Consider the following 19234-nt stretch of genomic DNA (forward strand, 5'->3'; position numbering starts at 1 on the left):
AGGGTTGCAATGTTGTGGAACATCTTTCCATGAGATATTTGTTTCAAAAACAGGTTTAATTGAGTCTAGACCAGTGGTTTTAAAGTGTGAGGCAGCCTCCCCAGGGGGGAGCTAGAGCATATAAGGGGAGGCATAGGAGATATCCTATGGAAATCACAAGCAGCAACTGTCTTTGGCAAAACATATAACGGTTTTAAAGAACCGACAATGAAACTTGCCATGTTATGGCACTGAGTTCAAAGTCGCTCAGAGACTGTATTGCATTTGTTGTCTTGATTCGTCACATACGTTTAACCTACGAGTAGCAAAATGCAAATTGAAACGTGAGTGAATCTTTTGGTTAAGCAGATTCAGTTCTTGAGAGCTGTGTGTTTCCTGAATCAGATGTAAATTCCCCAAAATCAAAATAAAGGGCCAGGTTATGAGTGGAGCGATATTGTTAGCGAGAGGAGCGTAAACAAGATCTAGAAATTGGGGTGTTCTTTATGCTTAAATTGATATTACAAGTGATGCACTGTTTAAACTACCGCAATTTCATTTCCGTGAAATCGCACTAATTTACGCTTACCATATTTTCTATGAGCGGCATTGAGCGGTATTGTCTTCTTTTATTACAAAATGCAAGAAAATGCGATCGCTCAAATGCAATCGCATTTTGCATAAAAAATGTTTGCCTGGAGGAAAACGCAAAGTAACCCACTACACTATTAACCCCTAAACCCCTACACACACCATCACAAAGTAACCCACTACACTATTAAACCCAAAACCACCACACCCCCATCGCAAAGTAACAAGCTAGCCTTACCTTAAAAAAAAAATTACATTTAAAAAAGAAGAAAAATAAACCTACTATTACTTAAAGGAACATTTTTTTCAGATAGAGCATGCAATTTTAAGCAACTTTCTAATTTACTCCTATTATCAATTTTTCTTTGTTCTTTTGCTATCTTTATTTGAAAAAGAAGGCATCTAAGCTAAGGAAACAGCCAATTTTTGGTCCAGTACTCTCGACAGCACTTGTTTATTGGTGGGTGAATTTATCCACCAATCGGCAAGAACAACCCAGGTTGTTCACCAAAAATGGGCCGGCATCTAAACTTACTTTCTTGCTTTTCAAATAAAGATGCCAAGAGAATGAAGAAAATTTGATAATAGGAGTAAATTAGAAAGTTGCTTAAAATGGCATGCTCTATCTGAATCACGAAAGAAAAAAAAATTAAGTTCAGTGTCCCTTAAAAAAAAACTTACAATAGTTAAAAAACTACCATTAAATTACTTAAAAATAAAAAAACTTACTATTACTTAAAAATAAAAAAACTTACCTCCTCCCCCCAAAAAAAGTCTATCTAAAAACTACTCTAAAAAGTGCCCTGGAAAGTTCATTTGGCTGGGCATTCAGCTGTTTTGCTGCCCAGGAGAAAAAAAAACAAAAAAAAAACTTCTAATCTTAAAAAAACCCAGAAGATGGTACTCACCAAAAGGTGAATCAGGGCGGTGGCGCTCCATCTTTATCCAGCCGGCGCTCCATCTTCTTATCTCAATCCCGGTGGAGTTCTTCATCCATCTTCTTATTTTCATCCACAACATCCTCTTCATGCGATCACCAGCCGTACACTGAATTTTGAATGTGAGGTACCCCTTTTTTATCGGGATACTCTTGAATTTCTATTGGCTGATTTTCAATTAGAAATTCAAAGCAATCAATAGAATGAAAGCTTTTTATATTGGCTGATTTGAATTTGAAATTTAAAATCAGCTAACAGGAATGCAAGGATACCCGTATATAAAAGGGGTACCTCGCATTCAAAATTTAGTGTGTGGCTGGTGATTGCATAAAGAGGACATCGTGGATGAAGATAAGAAGATAGATCAAGACCGCCACCAGGATGAAGATAAGAAGATGGTTCGTTGCCAGGATTAAGATGGAGCGCCGCCGGGATGAAGATGGAGTGCTGCCGCCCGGATTCATCTTTGGTAAGTAACATCTTCAGGGTTTAGTGTTTTAGGTATTTTTATTTTTTTAAGATTAGGATTTTTTTTTCCTGGGCAGCAAAAGAGCCTAATGCCCTTTTCAGGGCACATCCTAGAGTAGTTTATTTTTAGTTAGACTTTTATTTTGGGGGGTTAAGTCAATTGTAGAGGTTTTGTAGCTTTTTTTTCTTAAAAAAAGATCTGAAACTTTAGGGCAATGCCCTACAAAAGGCCCTTTAAAGGGCTATATCTGTAGTTTAGTGTTAATATAGTTTATAGTAGGGGGACGTTATTACACCATAAATGCTTTTGAAAAGCTTGTAATAAGAGTTTTATCATGGGATTTGGCAATGGACAAGTCTGAAAACCCTGCAACAGGCATGAACTGCACTTCACATATACATACTGTTGGACTGGAATAGGGGCCAATGAGTTTTAATATCTTAATATTGATTAGATAAAGCTAAATCTAACTAGATTATGAAATCTCACCAAAACACTGTATCTCATGAACTTTTTGCAAAAGGGACCTTCCTGAAATGGACACATATTTTCTTGTATAGAATCATCTATAAAAAAAAACCTCTTATTTCCTACTCCATTACTATACCCAGTGTCTCTAATATACTGGAAATATTTACCAACAATGAATGATCTCTAACGATTGATATTGCTACAAAGATCATTATGAATAGATCAGCATCTGTTATGCATATTCAAAATTTATATTAACAATAGTATCTTATAATAAAGTCCAATGACTTCATGTTTGTATAAAAGTAAAGTAGTGCCTTATTTTAAGATTTGCCTAATAATATTAATAATAATAATAATAATAATTCTACATCCATTCTTACTTCTAATAACAATATCTGTTTTTATTTTAGCTAACCACAGTGTCAGTGAGGATCTCTCACTCAAGGTTAGGGTGCTTTGTTGGATCATGACTTCCCCAAAGAGCCTAAACACCAAAGCCATTCATCTAAAGTATACCTGGACTCGACACTGCAATATTATTCTATTTATGAGCTCCGTAGCCAATGAGAGCTTCCCAGCTATTGGATTGGATACAAAGGAAGGACGAGGAGAGCTCTACTGGAAGACAATTCGAGCATTTCATTATGTGCACAAACACTATTTGGAAAAGGCTGATTGGTTCTTGAAGGCCGATGATGATACTTATGTTGCAATTGATAATTTACGTTTTTTTCTCTCCAATTATACTCCCCATCAACCTGTGTACTTTGGCAGTCGATTTAAACCCCTAGTCAATCAAGGCTACATGAGTGGTGGGGCTGGCTATGTACTCAGTAAGGAAGCCCTGAACAGATTTGTGGAAGGATTTAACACTAAGGTCTGCAACCACACATCCCCTGTGGAGGATTTGGAATTGGGAAAGTGTATGGAAAAGATGGGAGTTACACCAGGAGATTCTAGAGATCCAGAAGGAAGACAGACCTTTCATCCATTTACACCTGAGCGCCACATGACAAGTAAAGATTTGTATTACAAAAATGTCTACAGCTTCTACCCAATTAAAGAGGTATTCTTTTTTTTTTTCAATTTACTTTTGAATCTAGGTGTAAGGGTAAAGAATGATTATATACAAAAAAAGTGTTCCTAAAGTAACACATACTCAAAATGAATTTATACATAGGACTAGATTATGAGTGGAGTGCTATTTAACGCTCCCGTTCTTGCATTAACTGCTCTAGAAGTAAGATTTTGTGTACGTCGGATAGCGAGCATTTATAAGTTAAAGGTAAAAACTTTTTGCACAAGCGCTAAACCAGCACAAAAAGCCGAAGTTAGAATATTGTGACCTCATTAACGTATTTACCCCAGAAGTCAATAGAGAAAGAAAAGTGGGGAAAAAAACGCTACTCACTCGCAAACCTGAGCACATTTTCTCAAGTGTGCTAACCCGACATGAAAATATGAAAATTTCACATTTCAGTGTTCTCCGCATAGCAGAATAAGTTCTATTTAGTCATAAATACATATTTCTTTATGTATATATGGTGCTTTTTTTGGTAAAATATATATATCTATACGGTTACCAAAATCAGGGCCGGACTGGGAAATCAGACCGGCCCTGGAAATTTGTATGGCCCGGCCCAGCCCAGCCCCCTCTGACTCAGCCCCACCCCAATCTGGCTCAGCCCCGCCCCCTCCGGCTCAGTTTTGGGAATTTAAAGTTGGTGGGAGTGGGGTGTTAGAACAGCACTGAAAACTGCCTTTACATTGCGGTCTATGGCAACTGTGTGTTCCCATAGACCACAATGTAAATATATATGTATATAATCATATACAGGTACATATATATTTAACAAATGCTGCCCATCGCTGCACTGGCCGCTGCTTAGTATGCGGTGCTACAATAATTGAGTAATTGAGTGGCAAGCTACTACTGGACGTCTTGTTTACTTCACAATAATAATTAAAATAAATAATACTGTACATACATGATCGATTTGTCACTCGTGATCGATTCAGAGTTCAGACTGTCTGTCTTGAACTGACTGTGCCTGCCTCTGCGTTGCTGCCAAGTGCCAAGTTGCCGCCGGCCGCTGTGAGTGGGACCGTTGTGTCTTTCTTCCTTCCAACAAGTGACCCCACATGGCCTGCACTTACTCTACACGGCTCAGCTCACTGACGCAGCCGCTCCCAGGCTCCCTCCACTATCATGTCACGTGGACGTGGTGTGTGAGAAGTTGAACGGAAGAAGACAGTTGCGGTAACCGGTAAGGTAAAACTTGCGGAAGGGGGTTACTAGACAGTGCATTCGCAATGCATCATATACAGCAGCAGCCAGCCTGAGGCTGAGCCCTTAGCCCAGTCCAGCTGAGCTGCCAGCCGGCAGCCCAACAGGATTTTTCCCGGTATCCCGGCTGGCCAATCCGGCTCTTACCTAAATATATATAAATCATTATATATAGGTATAGATATATACAGATATATTTAGGAATATCTATTTAAAAATACATAGAACATATAATGCTATGAGGAATGTAAAATATTTAAAGTACATTTTAACATTAACACTTTATTAAATATGAATATTGCATAAATATGAATTTACATGCAGGTCCGGTGCTAGGATTTTTGGCCACGCAGAGGAGGATACATTTTGCCGCCCCCCCTCGATTACATACCATCCTATTGCTAGTTAAAGGGATATGAAATCCAAGTTTTTTAGAGTATGACATTTTAAGCAACTTTCTAAGTAACTCCTATTATCAATTTTCTTCGTTCTCTTGGTATCTGTATTTAAAAAGCTGGAATGTAAGCTTAGAAGCTGGCCCATTTTTAGTTCAGTACCTGGGTAGCGCTTGCTTATTGGTGGCTAAATTCAAATCAGACAGTAGTTGTGCTGCATAGCAAATCAGACAGTGGTTGCACTGCATAACAAATCAGACAGAGAAATTTTACATTTAAAAAATTAATGTCCCAACAAAAGAAGGAAAGTTATGGATTACTGTTGTGGGTGAAAATTCTTACACACTTACACATTTACACACACACATATTTACACACACACACATTTACACTTACACACACACATTTATACACACACACACACATTTACACTTACACACACACATTTATACACACACACACACATTTACACTTACACACACACATTTACACACACACACATTTACACACACACACATTTACACACACACACATTTACAGACACACACATTTACACACACACACATTTACACACACACACATTTACACACACACACACATTTACACACACACACATTTACAGACACACACACCTTAATGCACACAAATGCACTTATTCATAAACACATTTAGAGTAGGGCACCTGAGCACTAGGACCATGTTACTTTAGAATGTTACGGTACAACTTACTTTCAGCAGCAGCAATCATGTTCCGATGCCATAATTTGACCCTGCTTATCAGAGTGGTAAATAATAGCCAACATTCATACATAAAACTCAGTTTTGCACTCACATAGGCTTAATTGGCTTTAAATGTTACAAATTTTCTGTGCTATAGAACACGTATGTAAAAGTCAATATCTGTGCATTACTTGTTCAATGGTGCATATATGATGAAAAAAGTGTAATCAATTATTGTAACGACATTGTAGATACATCCAGCACCAAGTATCACAGTCCTAATTTGCAAAGCCACAGATATAACAAAAGCTGAGCTGTATTGTAGAAAACTTTTAACATCCGTTTCACACCAATATTACCATAAAGTTGTATCTTGATAACTTACAGTGGTGTTAATCCCACACCGGTATATTTACAAATACATTAATATGTTATAACCGGTCCTACTCACCGCAGGAAGGGTGGATGTCAGTTTAGACCTGTGTCTCTCACGTCCCACCGCAAGATGGATGTGTATTGCGGCTTGTGTCCGCCGTCTCCCACAAACGCTTAGCACACCGGCTAGCTAGCTCATTGATTATGCACTGCACAGTCAGCAGCTTGCATTAGAAAAAATGTACATCAGGTTGCAAAATCTTCAATGCAGCGTTTCCCATACGCTGATAAATATCAAAGTCATTCAAAAAGAGGGGTTAGAAGAAATGCAGGCTGCACTAAAATTGGATATTCCGTAAAAAAACAAGACTTTATTTCATCTCTTAAAATATATACAAGCACAATCCATGGTAGTTACCCACACACACAGGGAGAAAAGGGCTGCTTTCCACTGCTCTCCCTGTGTGTGTGGGTAACTACCATGGATTGTGCTTGTATATATTTTAAGAGATGAAATAAAGTCTTGTTTTTTAAGGAATATCCAATTTTAGTGCAGCCTGCATTTCTTCTAACCCCTGTTTTTGAATGACTTTGATATTTATCAGAGTGGTACCTGACTGACAATCTTTGTCTGGACTGAACTGCTTCAGTGATGAGACAGTGAATGCAGCTTTAAAACTCCTGTGTCTAGCACACAGCAACTGCTCTTAGTGTTTTCAAACACTGAGAGCAGTTGGTGCGTGCTGGGCACAGGAGTTTTAAAGCTGCGTGCGTTTTAGTATTTTTTTTTTTTTTGCACTGTAGCTCCTAATAGCATGCACAGATCTCCTGACCCAGACTAAACTCAGCAGGTTTAGTTCAGGCTCAGCAGACACTGCCCTGGCTGCAGCGGCCACCCTCAGAAGGAGATGGATGACAGATCTGAGTCAAACCATAGCACACAGTCACTCACCGGCATCCTCAGAGACACAGACACTGCCCACAGACTTCAGTCCTGAATTCTAGATTAAAGTGAAAGTAAATCCTAGCATTTTACAAACGCTAGGGTTGACTTTTGAAACAAATAAAGGGCACTTTCATTCATGAAGTATAAGATACTTCATGAAGAAAGCTCCTTTATTTGTTTTAACCGATCACCATTTTTAGCTGCTACAGCAGGACACGGTTAAAAAATTTTTTTGCTAAGAGGTGACGTTTTCACCTCTTAGCCAATAGCCATGTGGCAAATCCGGCTTGGTGCCTATGGGAGTCACCTCTTAGCAAAAATTCTTTTTAGCCATATATAAATACATAAATACATATGTACACAATACATATGTACACACATATAAACACACACATATTTTCTAACACCTGAGACTCATATCTTTGAGCCCTTATAACTTTTTGTAAATTTTTCTTTCATGTTTTTAGACAGTTTTATTATGGTGCCTATTTATCATATGTCTGTCAGGTCCGACAGACATCGCTGAATACGCTCTCCGTATTCAGCATTGCACCAGCAGGTCTTGTGAGCTGCTGGTGCAACGCCGCACCCTGCAGACTCGCGGCCAATCAGGGGGGTGTCAATCAACCCGATCGCAATCGATCAGGTTGATTTCCGGCGATTCCTGTCCGCCTCATCAGAGCAGGTCTTTAGACCGCTGCTACATAACTTGTGTTTCTGGCGAGACTTCAGACACGCCAGAAACACGGGCCCACAAGCTCCTTACAGAGCTTGATAAATGGGCCCCTATGAGTGTAACTGTACTTTTCAATAAATTTATCGTGTTTTGTGACACTTTTTGTCTTGCGTTACAGTTAACCAGAGGTTTGTGGTTGCAGTAATCATTCTAGAGTAAATTGCAATTGCGCTCACGTGTCACATTTACTTTCAACTTGTACAACCAGCGCTCCTTCCGATGTGCACAAACTGATGCAATAAATGCGATATCACTTGCGTGAAACAGCGCCACTCATAATCTAGCCCAAGTGATACTGTCTTTTTGCGCACAACAGAAATAACGCATGGATTACAAGCTGAAAAAAATGTGATTGTGAGAGTGCAATCGCATTTATGCTTGTCTGATTAGCGCTGACTAACTGGAACCCTTGCATAAAGGGTAGTGCGTTAAAAAAGTTGCACTAAACACATAAATACACTTAAAATTACACTCATATAAACACTATCTTATAAAATTATTCATATAAATATGAAAAAAAAGTTATAAGGATTAAAAGGTATGTAACAAGGTGTTTGACGGCAAAGGGCTATAATGTATATATACATACATATATATGTCTAAATATGTGTATATATATATCTATCTATATAAACTCAATGAAAGAAGAGGCAAGCACAGGAACTTACTGATACAGTCTTGACAAAGGTCCCTGCGAGGACCGAAACATTGACTGATGTAATCCTATGACAGATATCTTACAATAATAAAGCTTTGAATATTGGAATTTATTAGGACCTGTGAGTGCTTCTTCTTCCATTGAGTTTCTACATACACACCATAGAGAGCACCCAGGCAGATCAACATTACAAGGAGTGCTTGGAACACCAAACCACAAAATATATACATATACTGTATATATATATATATATATATATATATATATATATATATATATATATATATTTATTTTTTTTATTTATTTTTTTCTTCATAAATGGAAAGAGTCCACAGCTGCATTCATTACTTTTGGGAATTCAGAACCTGGCAACCAGGAGGAGGCAAAGACACCCCAGCCAAAGGCTTAAATACTCCTCCCACTCCCCTCATCCCCCAGTCATTCTTTGCCTTTCGTCCCAGGAGGTTGGCAGAGAAGTTTCAGAAGTTTTCGATAGTCTCTTGGAGGGTAGTACTCTTTGGCATGGGACTGGAGTTTTAAGAAGTCCTTTCAGCCTCTCAGTGAGAGCATGGGTGAAAGTTAGAGTCCGGAGATACAGGGAGAGTCTTTCTGCGAAACCATCCCGACTCATATTAACAGCTCCACAAGCAATCAGCGTTGACGAGTTTCGCTGCCTGCTTTTTTCTCTCAAGTCCATGGCAGAAGCGACGCTACTATCTGTCAAACTAGGGCCATGTTCCTGTTCCACGGTGTAGATTCCGGTAAGATTGTTTCATTTTACTTTCATCATGGATATATTGTAATTACAACTGTTTATCCGAGAGGGGCTACAACCTTTCGGGGATAACTTTAACATAGGGTCTCAGTGAGGCTCCTTTTTTATCTAGGAATCAAGGGTTAATATCTCCTGAGGGGGGTTATTGAACAGGGGGGTTTATAATCATGTTTGTTATGTGATTCTGTCTACTACTGTGTAGTGTTGCTTCGGCTCATGGCTATTTTGGAACATAACGGCCTATGTCTAGTGATGCAGCCTTTATGGTCGGGCGCGCTTTTGCATGGACTGCACGGTTTACCTTGTGACTCCATTTCCGCATTTCTGACCGTGTGGCGATGGAGAAATCCTGATCTGCTGGTGTCTGGTTCTCTGGAGGTGGTGAGTGCCCCAGCCATTGGGGGTGTAAGTTGCCATTTTGATTTTTCCTATTGGTCCATTTTTTATTCAGTGTCCCAGTTATGGAGGATTCAGATTTTTTGGAGACGGATGTCTCTGATTCAGACTCTACTTCTTGCGAAGAATATGAATTGGCCCGGGTGATACATGCCCATCAGTTATGTTCCAAATACCATTTTAAAGTGCTCTGTTCCTCGGGATCGGGGAATCAGGGGCCCACTGAGCCATCCGCCTCTGGGGATTCTATTTCCCATGAGACAAGTTTCCTACCACCAACTCTTACTACGCATGCAGGTAACCCAAAGCTACTTATCCTTCTATGGAGTGTGGCCTGTTCCCACCGTAGGTTATGATACGGTTCCACATGGCCATATCTTTGGCGCTGGAGCATCTGCACCTCACCTCCCGGAAGTGTGCTTACGATCTTGTCCATGTTCCGTTAACTGGGGCTTGTCAGGCGTGGGATCAGGGGGTCAACCTCCGGGGCCGGTGTTTTCTTTTGTCTCAGCGGAGGTATGTTGTGCCTTTCATTATAGACTGGCGCTCCTTTGTGTTCTACTAAGGCATGTTTTTGGCGCTGCTGGATCCCACTCTTAATGGGTCTGGGGATTCTCAGTCTTAAGCTTCGACTGGCTTGCATGCATAGACATAAGGGGATGAAGTAATCTTCTTATAGTCTTTGTTATTTGTGTATCCTGTTCCAGTACTGAGCTTGGAAGTCTCGGAACCCTGTTGGACTGGTCCTGCGGGGCTGTCCGTTCATCCTGGGCGATAACCTACCAGTTGCCTTATCTTTTATCTTCATCCAGTGAGGATGATTTTTATTTGGTCTAAAACTCAGGTTGTGGGGTGATGTTTCCTTCGGGAACTTTCTTCTCTGGAATTGATGCTGGCGATTTTGTGGTTGCACTGTTTACAAAAGTCTGTCTGATTGTTCTTTATCCCTCCATCTCGGGGGAGACTCTATGTGGCCTTGACAGTGTTGGTGCCATTGGTTTCAGGCTGGTCCTGACTGGGTACAAATCCTTCTGTCTTTGAGGCCTAGTTCAGACACGTGGCGCCTTTTTATATCCGGTTGGTCCGGTGAGGACCCCTAGTGATCACAATATGATTTGTGTTGTTTCCTTGTTTTATTTTACAAGCTTCAACTAGCATCCTGAGAGGACTTGAGGGTCTGTGTTTGCTTAGGGGCATGGGGGATTGGTTCAGTCCTCATTCGCCTTTCAATAGTGGGCCGGGACTCCGTTGAGATCCGCGGCGACATGCTCAGTCATTTCCGATTTTTCCGGGAACTAGAGTGTTCCTTCCCATTGTGGGTTGGAGGCTTGGAGTATTTAAGTCCTTCATACCGTTGTTCTTACGGTTTTGTCTTTCCTGGTGTCCTTTTAGGACTTGTTCCTTTTAGAGATTCTCTTCCTTTGGGTCGAGACTTTCTGGACTTCGTCCAGTTTTTATGGTGGCTTTGGCCACTTAATTAGGAAGTGTAGGCCATGAGGCTCTATCTTCCTTCTGGAGTTAGTCGTCTACATATCAGGGGCGATAGGAGGTGTTGTCTCTTTTCCAAGCTTTTTGCTTAGGGGATGTTTTCTGCCTGGATTCGGGATGCTTTGCATTTTTCTCCCTTGGGTGTGGTCCTCTGGAACGTTAATCTGAAAGGATTATGGAGACTAGCCTTTTTTCTACTCTCTTTCGGGTGACTCTGTACTCGTTCTCATTTCCTTATTGTTGCCCTTGGGGCCTTTGGGCTCTAGAGAAATTGTGGGGGGGTGTTGACCTCCAGCTAAGGGTGTCCACTTCCCTTTGGGCTGGGAATTATGAGTGAGTCCTGTACCTGTTCTCCGGGTTTCCCGGTTCTCATCCCCTGTGAGGTCTGATTGCTTCAGATGGGGGATCTTGTGCTCCCTGGGGGTGCCGTTTGTTCTAGGACAATTCTGGGTCCCGGGTCCAGGGTTCTTGTCTTGGATCCTTCTTGGATGTCTGGAGACTTATGATCCTGTGGACTGGTTCGGGACGACCCAGTTTTTTCAGGGACCCTATGTTGCAACATAGGTACTAGCTCATTGGGCTTGCAAGAGGGAAGGCCAGAGTTCACATCTACCTTCGGGTACTGGTTATCAACTTTAAGGCCTGACTTGTCCTTCGGACAGAGTGTGCTCCTCTTCATTGGGAATTTTTCTCTCTGTTGGGTCAACAATGGTGTCTGGATGATTTTTCATTTGGTCCGTGTTTTGATCATACTATGGCTTCATATCTTGTGTCCTGTTCTTATCTGTGCCCTTCCTTTTTGAGGTGATAGTTGTCTTCCTTATGAGCTAGGGTTCCTTGCTCTGGAGGGTCTTTGTCCTGCCCTGTGTGTAGGAGGTTGGATCAGGTGGCTTATCTCTGTAAGGGGCAGCATCTGCTGCTCTGTGGGCTCTGTTCCACCTGTTGGAATTTGATCTCTCTACATAGAGGCTGTCTAAGAGAGCTGTGACAGGTCTTCCTATGGATCTATTGCACCTTTCTCTGTTCCAGGTCCCAGGGGTTCTCCTTGGGAGTGCCTTATTTTGGAGGAGCGGATTGGGTTTGCACCCGAGCCCTGTTGGGGGAGGGGGGGAGTTTCCCTTTTTTTGCCTTCCATTACCTGAGGGCATGTGGTTGGGGTCTTTCTGCCCCCCCCCTGTCTATCAGACATTCTGTTGCTTGGGCTGGTGTTGGAGCAGGATCTGAGATCTGTTGCTCTGCTAAATTCCTCCTCGGAGCATTCGAGGTATGGTAAGCCTCTTGAGGTTTCTCCTTTCTCCATGTTCAGGATTTGTGGGAAGGACTGGGGGCTCTTAGATAGCCTGTGACGTTATCCGCTGGTTAGTGGATACTTAGCAATCTGAAGGATCCTATCTTCAGCTGCTTTCTGCTTACCCTGCAAGTATTTAAGTTTCAGAGTCATTTTTAGATGACTGCAGTGTGCAGTAATTTTTGCTCCATGTGTTGTTCGTCTGACCTATCTGAGCTTGCTGCACAAGGTTTTGTTTCTGAATATTTCGGTATTCTAAGCTACCTTTTTGCGACTTGGGGACCTTCGTCTTCAGTTGCTTTTTAGAGTGCAGTTGCACTGTGTTGGGGTAAGATCCTCTCTGTTTCAGACTACCGGCCTTATCCCGTGGTTTCTGGTTTTCTGGGGTCTGGGCGTTGCCTCCCCTTGTTTCTATGAGACTGGTGGGTCTCTGTTGATCTGGAGTTCCTTATGCTAGCTGGACAGCTAGCTCTGCATACTAATTCACTGTGGCTACTCTGCACTGTAGCAAACCGAGGGTTGCAAGTCGATCCCCGGCAAGGTCTACTCAGCCTTCCTCCCTTAAGGGGGATTAGCCGCGCTTTACAAGTACATTCATGTTTTCTTTCCTTCTCTGTGGAAGATTACGGTAGCTTGTTCCCTTTCTTTAGTAAGGGGCGTGTTGTTTGGAGACCGACTGCTGGGCTATGGTGTCCCCTGGAGGCTGTTGACTCAGTCGAGTCTAGTTCCTGCGGTCTCTAGCAAGGCTTGTGGACTATCTGCGGGTCAGTGTCCTTGGGTCTTTTCCTCTTTTTCAAAGTTGTTCTCGGCTTCGGATGAAGCAGGATTTTGTTGGGTAGGGGTTTTCAGGCCTGGTGCCCTCAGAATGGGCCAACTCTTGTACCCTCCCATTTTTGCATTCAGTGTCCTCTATAGCTTGGGTATTGTTTTCCCAAAAGTAATGAACGCAGCTGTGAACTCTTTTCATTTATGAAGAAAAACATAAATTATGCTTACCTGATAATTTTCTTTTCTTCAGATGGAAAGAGTCCACAGCTCCATGTTTGTGTTTTAATGAGGGGCGGCCGTAATTTGTGTTCTTCTGGCACCTTTTCACCCTGATATTTTTTCTACTGTTCTTTGTTCCTAGGCAGAATGACTGGGGGATGAGGGGAGTGGGAGGAGTATTTAAGTCTTTGGCTGGGGTGTCTTTGCCTCCTCCTGGTGGCCAGGTTCTGAATTCCCAAAAGTAATGAATGCAGCTGTGGACTCTTTCCATCTGAAGAAAAGAAAATTATCAGGTAAAATGTATGTTATATTATAGTTAGTGATGTTGCGAATAGTTCGCCGGTGAATAGTTCCCTGCGAACATAGCTTGTTCGCGTTCGCCGCGGCGGGCAAACATATGCGATGTTCAGTCCGCCCCCTATTCGTCATCATTGAGTAAAACTTTGACCCTGTACCTCACAGTCAGCAGACACATTCCAGCCAATCAGCAGCAGACCCTCCCTCCCAGACCCTCCTACCTCCTGGACAGCATCCATTTTAGATTCAATCGGAAGCTGCATTCTTAGTGAGAGGAGGGACAGTGTAGCTGCTGCTGATTTAATAGGTAAATCGATAGCTAGGCTAGTGTATTCAGTGTCCACTACAGTCCTGAAGGACTCATCTGATCTCTGCTGTAAGGACAGCACCCCAAAAAAGCCCTTTTTAGGGCTAGAACATCAGTCTGCTTTTTTTTTTTTTTTCCTGTGTAATCTAATTGCAGTTGCCTGCCTGCCAGCGTGTGTGTCAGGCTCACAGCGTATACTGTGCCCACTTGTCCAGTGCCACCACTCATATCTGGTGTAACAGTAGTGTACATTTAAAAAAAAAAACACTTTTTTGACTGTGAAATAATAGCAGTCAGTTTCATTCACACGTGTGCGTTTCAGTGCCTGCCAGGGCACAGTGTCACCCTAGTGCAACTCATATCTGGTGTAACAGTAGTGTACATTTAAAAAAAAAAAAACACTTTCTTGACTGTGAAATAATAGCAGTCAGTTTCCTTCACACGTGTGCGTTTCAGTGCCTGCCAGGGCACAGTGTCACCCCAGTGCAACTCATATATGGTGTAACAGTAGTGTACATTTAAAAAAAACAACACTTTTTTGATTGTGAAATGATAGCAGTCAGTTTCCTTCACACGTGTGCATTTCAGTGCCTGCCAGGGCACAGTGTTACCCCAGTGCAACTCATATCTGGTGTAACAGTAGTGTACATTTAAAAAAACCAACACTTTTTTGACTGTGAAATAATAGCAGTCAGTTTCCTTCACACGTGTGCGTTTCAGTGCCTGCCAGGGCACAGTGTCACCCCAGTGCAACTCATATCTGGTGTAACAGTAGTGTACATTTAAAAAAACAACACTTTTTTGACTGTGAAAAAATAGCAGTCAGTTTTCTTCACACGTGTGCGTTTCAGTGCCTTCCAGGGCACAGTGTCACTCTAGTGCAACTCATATCTGGTGTAACAGTAGTGTATATTTAAAAAAAAAAAAACACTTTTTTTGACTGTGAAATAATAGCAGTCAGTTTCCTTCACACATGTGCATTTCAGTGCCTGCCAGGGCACAGTGTCACACCAGTGCAACTCATATCTGGTGTAACAGTAGTGTACATTTAAAAAAAAAATACAATTTTGACTGTAATAGATTGAATAGCAGTTAGTTGTCTGCAAGCGTGTGTGTCAGGCCTACAGCGTCTACTCTGCCAACTTCTGCCAGTGCACAGTGCCACTCATATCTGTTGTCACAGTAGCTTGCACGCATAATACCACTAATCGAAAAAAAAATGACAGGCAGAGGCAGGCCACCCCACAGGGGCCGTTGTGGTCGTGGTGCTGTGATTCCCTTTGGCCCTAGAATAATGCCCAGTGTTCAGAGGCCACGTACCCTGAACTCGAACAGTTCTGAGGACATAGTTGACTGGCTAACACTGGACACCCAATCTTCTACAGCTTCCGCTCGGAACCTTGACGCACCATCCTCCTCCAGCTTAGCTTCAGGCACCTCTCAAGTTGCCACTCGCCCACCTGCCGCCACCACCAACACTAGCACCACAGCCGCTTCACTTGATCTGTCAGAGGAGTTATTTACACATCAGTTGGAAGAAATGAGTGATAGTGATGCGCAACCATTATTGCCAGAGGATGTAGATAACAGGGATATGTCTCAGTCAGGCAGCATTACACACATGGACGTATGGTGTGATGATGATGATGTTGTACCAGCTGCTGCTTCCTTTGCTGAGTTGTCAGATACAAGTGAAGCGGTTTATGATGACGATGCGTCCGTGGATGTCACGTGGGTGCCCGCTAGAAGAGAAGAAGAACAGGGGGAAAGTTCAGATGGGAAGACAGAGAGGAGGAGGAGACCAGTTGGAAGCAGGGGGAGGTCATCGCAAGGAGCTAGTGGCACAGTCAGACATCATGCATCGGCACCCGGGGTCAGCCAGACAGCACGCCAATCAACGCATGCTTTTGCCACCACCAGAATGCCGTCATTGCAGAGCTCAGCAGTGTGGCATTTTTTTGTGTGTCTGCCTCTGACAACAGTGATGCCATTTGCAACCTGTGCCAAAAGAAACTGAGTCATGGGAAGTCCAACACCCACCTAGGTACAACTGCTTTGCGAAGGCACATGATCGCACATCACAAACGCCTATGGGATCAACACATGAGTACAAGCAGCACACAAACTCAAAGCCGCCATCCTCCTCCTGGTCCAGCATCTTCAGCCACGTCAACCACTGCTGTCCTCCTTGCCCCCTCTCAACCATCCGCCACTCCGTCTCTCGCCTTGAGCAGTTCCTGCTCATCTGCCCACAGTCAGGTGTCTGTCAAGGACATGTTTGAGCGTAAGAAGCCAATGTCACAAAGTCACACCCTTGCCCGGCATCTGACAGCTGGCTTGTCTGAACTCTTAGCCCGCCAGCTTTTACCATACAAGCTGGTGGAGTCTGAGGCGTTCAAAAATTTGTAGCTATTGGGACACCGCAGTGGAAGGTACCCGGACGAAATTTCTTTGCACAAAAGGCAATCCCCAACCTGCACTCGATTGTGCAAAAGGAAGTAATGGCATGTCTGGCACACAGTGTTGGGGCAAGGGTCCATCTGACCACTGATACCTGGTCTGCAAAGCATGGTCAGGGCAGGTATATCACCTACACTGCGCATTGGGTAAACCTGCTGATGGCTGCCAAGCATGGAATGCGTGGCTCTGCAGAGGAGTTGGTGACACCGACAGAACTTGCAGGCAGGCCTGCTGCCACCTCCTCTACTCCTCCTACTCCATCCTCTTCCATAACCTCCTCGGCTGAGTCCTCTTCTGCTGCTGCGTCTTGCTCCACATCAACGGCACCCCCCCAGCTCCCCAGGTACTATTCCACATCCCGGATACGGCAGTGTCACGCCGTCTTGGGGTTGACTTGCCTGAAAGCAGAGAGTCACACCGGACCAGCACTCCTGTCCGCCCTGAACGCACTGGCGGATCAGTGGCTGACTCCGCACCAACTGGAGATAGGCAAAGTGGTTTGTGACAACGGAAGAAATTTGGTGGCGGCATTGAATTTGGGCAAGTTGACACATGTGCCGTGCATGGCACATGTGTGTAATCTGATCGTACAACGCTTTGTGCATAAGTACCCAGGCTTACAGGACATCCTGAAGCAGGCCAGGAAGGTGTGTGGCCATTTCAGTCCTTCCTACACGGCCATGGCGCACTTTTCCGATATCCAGCGGTGAAACAACATGCCAGTGAGGCGCTTGATTTGCGACAGCCCGACACGTTGGAATTCAACACTCCTAATGTTCGACCACCTGCTCCAACAAGAAAAAGCCGTTAACGAGTATTTGTATGACCGGGGTGCTAGAACAGCCTCTGCGGAGCTGGGAATTTTTGTGCCACGTTACTGGATGCTCATGCTCAATGCCTGTAGGCTCATGCGTCCTTTTGAGGAGGTGACAAACCTAGTCAGTTGCACCGAAGGCACCATCAGCGACATCATACCATTTGTTTTCTTCCTGGAGCGTGCCCTGCGAAGAGTGCTGGATCAGGCCGTAGATGAGCGTGAAGAGGAAGAGTTGTGGTCACCATCACCACCAGAAACAGCCTTATCAGCATCGCTTGCTGGACCTGCGGCAACGCTGGAAGAGGATTGTGAGGAAGAGGAGTCAGAGGAGCAATGTGGCTTTGAGGAGGAGGAGGAGGAAGACCAACCCCAACAGGCATCCCAGGGTGCTCGTTGTCACCTATCTGTTACCCGTGGTGTTGTACGTGGCTGGGGGAAGAACATACCTTCAGTGAGATCACTGAGGATGAGGAACGGGACATGAGTAGCTCGGCATCCAACCTTGTGCAAATGGGGTCTTTCATGCTGTTGTGCCTGTTGAGGGACCCTCGTATAAAAAGGCTGAAGGAGAACGACCTGTATTGGGTGTCCATGCTACTAGACCACCGGTATAAGCAGAAAGTGCCTGAAATGTTACAGAATTACCGCAAGTCGGAAAGGATGCAGCAGTTCCAAAATAAATTAAAAAGTATGCTTTACACAGCGTATAAGGGTGATGTCACAGCACAACGGGAATCTAACAGGGGAAGAGGTGAAAGTAATCCTCCTCCTCCCATAACCACGCCGGCAAGGACAGGACGCTTTACAGACGTGTTGTTGATGGAGGACATGCAGAGCTTTTTAAGTCCTACGCATCGCCACAGCCCTTCGGGGTCCACCCTCAGAGAACGACTCGACCGACAGGTAGCAGACTACCTCGCCTTAACTGCAGATATCGACACTCTGAGGAGCGATGAACCCCTTGACTACTGGGTGTGCAGGCTTGACCTGTGGCCTGAGCTATCACAATTTGCGATAGAACTTCTGGCCTGCCCCGCTTCAAGTGTCCTGTCAGAAAGGACCTTCAGTGCAGCAGGAGGTATTGTCACTGAGAAGAGAAGTCGCCTAGGTCAAAAAAGTCTAGATTACCTCACCTTTATTAAGATGAATGAGGGATGGATCCTGAAGGGACTGACAGTGGGCGATACATTCGACTAAAAAAGGCCTGATGATGAGATGAGCTGCCTTGGGCTAAAAATGGTCCACACGCTGCTGTATTTTATCTCTGAATGCCGGATGACTTGCGTGACTTATCCGCCACCAACTAGGGTTCAAGCCGCAATGTTTTAGGGCACTTTCTGCCTGTGAAACAAACATCAATTTTTCTGGCTGCTGCTACAGCAGCGGCTGCAACAATACCTAATTTTTCAGGCATGTGTACATGCCTAATGTTTCTGGCCTCTGGTGCTGCACTGTGGCTTCAAAAACCAAACCAAAAAAAAGGCACATAACAGGGATTAAACTGATAGGAATAGTACTACTTAACACACCACTCCTATCTGGTGGCACATTAGATTGCACTTGCAGTGCCCCAAATTTCAAGTAGGAGGTCCGACCAAGCATCTTTTTCCATCTCCCGGTTCCAAAAATTGATGAGATATACACGTCCCCTGATAGGGGACGTAACAGGGATTAAACTGATAAGAATAGAACTACTTAAAACACCACTCCTATCTGGTGGCACATTAGATTGCACACGCAGTGCCCCAAATTTGAAGTAGGAGGACCGACCAAGCATCTTTTTCCATCTCCCGGTTCCTAAAATCGATGCCATATACACGTCCCCTGATAGGGGACGTAACAGGGATTAAA

The 19234-nt window shown here is 43.6% G+C and overlaps 1 protein-coding gene across 1 annotated transcript in view; it reads left to right on the forward strand.

Annotated features, from left to right (window-relative positions):
* Nucleotides 1-2902: 2902 nt before the first annotated feature.
* Nucleotides 2903-19234, forward strand: part of LOC128652594 (glycoprotein-N-acetylgalactosamine 3-beta-galactosyltransferase 1-A-like) — a 52661-nt gene continuing 36329 nt past the window's right edge. Inside the window, exon 1 of the mRNA XM_053705524.1 lies at nt 2903-3517. Within this exon, the coding sequence (XP_053561499.1) occupies nt 2918-3517 (600 nt within the window). The 5' untranslated portion in view covers nt 2903-2917. The remainder of the gene's footprint in view (nt 3518-19234) is intronic.

Source organism: Bombina bombina, chromosome 3 (genome assembly GCF_027579735.1).
Source record: "Bombina bombina isolate aBomBom1 chromosome 3, aBomBom1.pri, whole genome shotgun sequence".
In the NCBI taxonomy this organism is placed as follows: domain Eukaryota; kingdom Metazoa; phylum Chordata; class Amphibia; order Anura; family Bombinatoridae; genus Bombina; species Bombina bombina.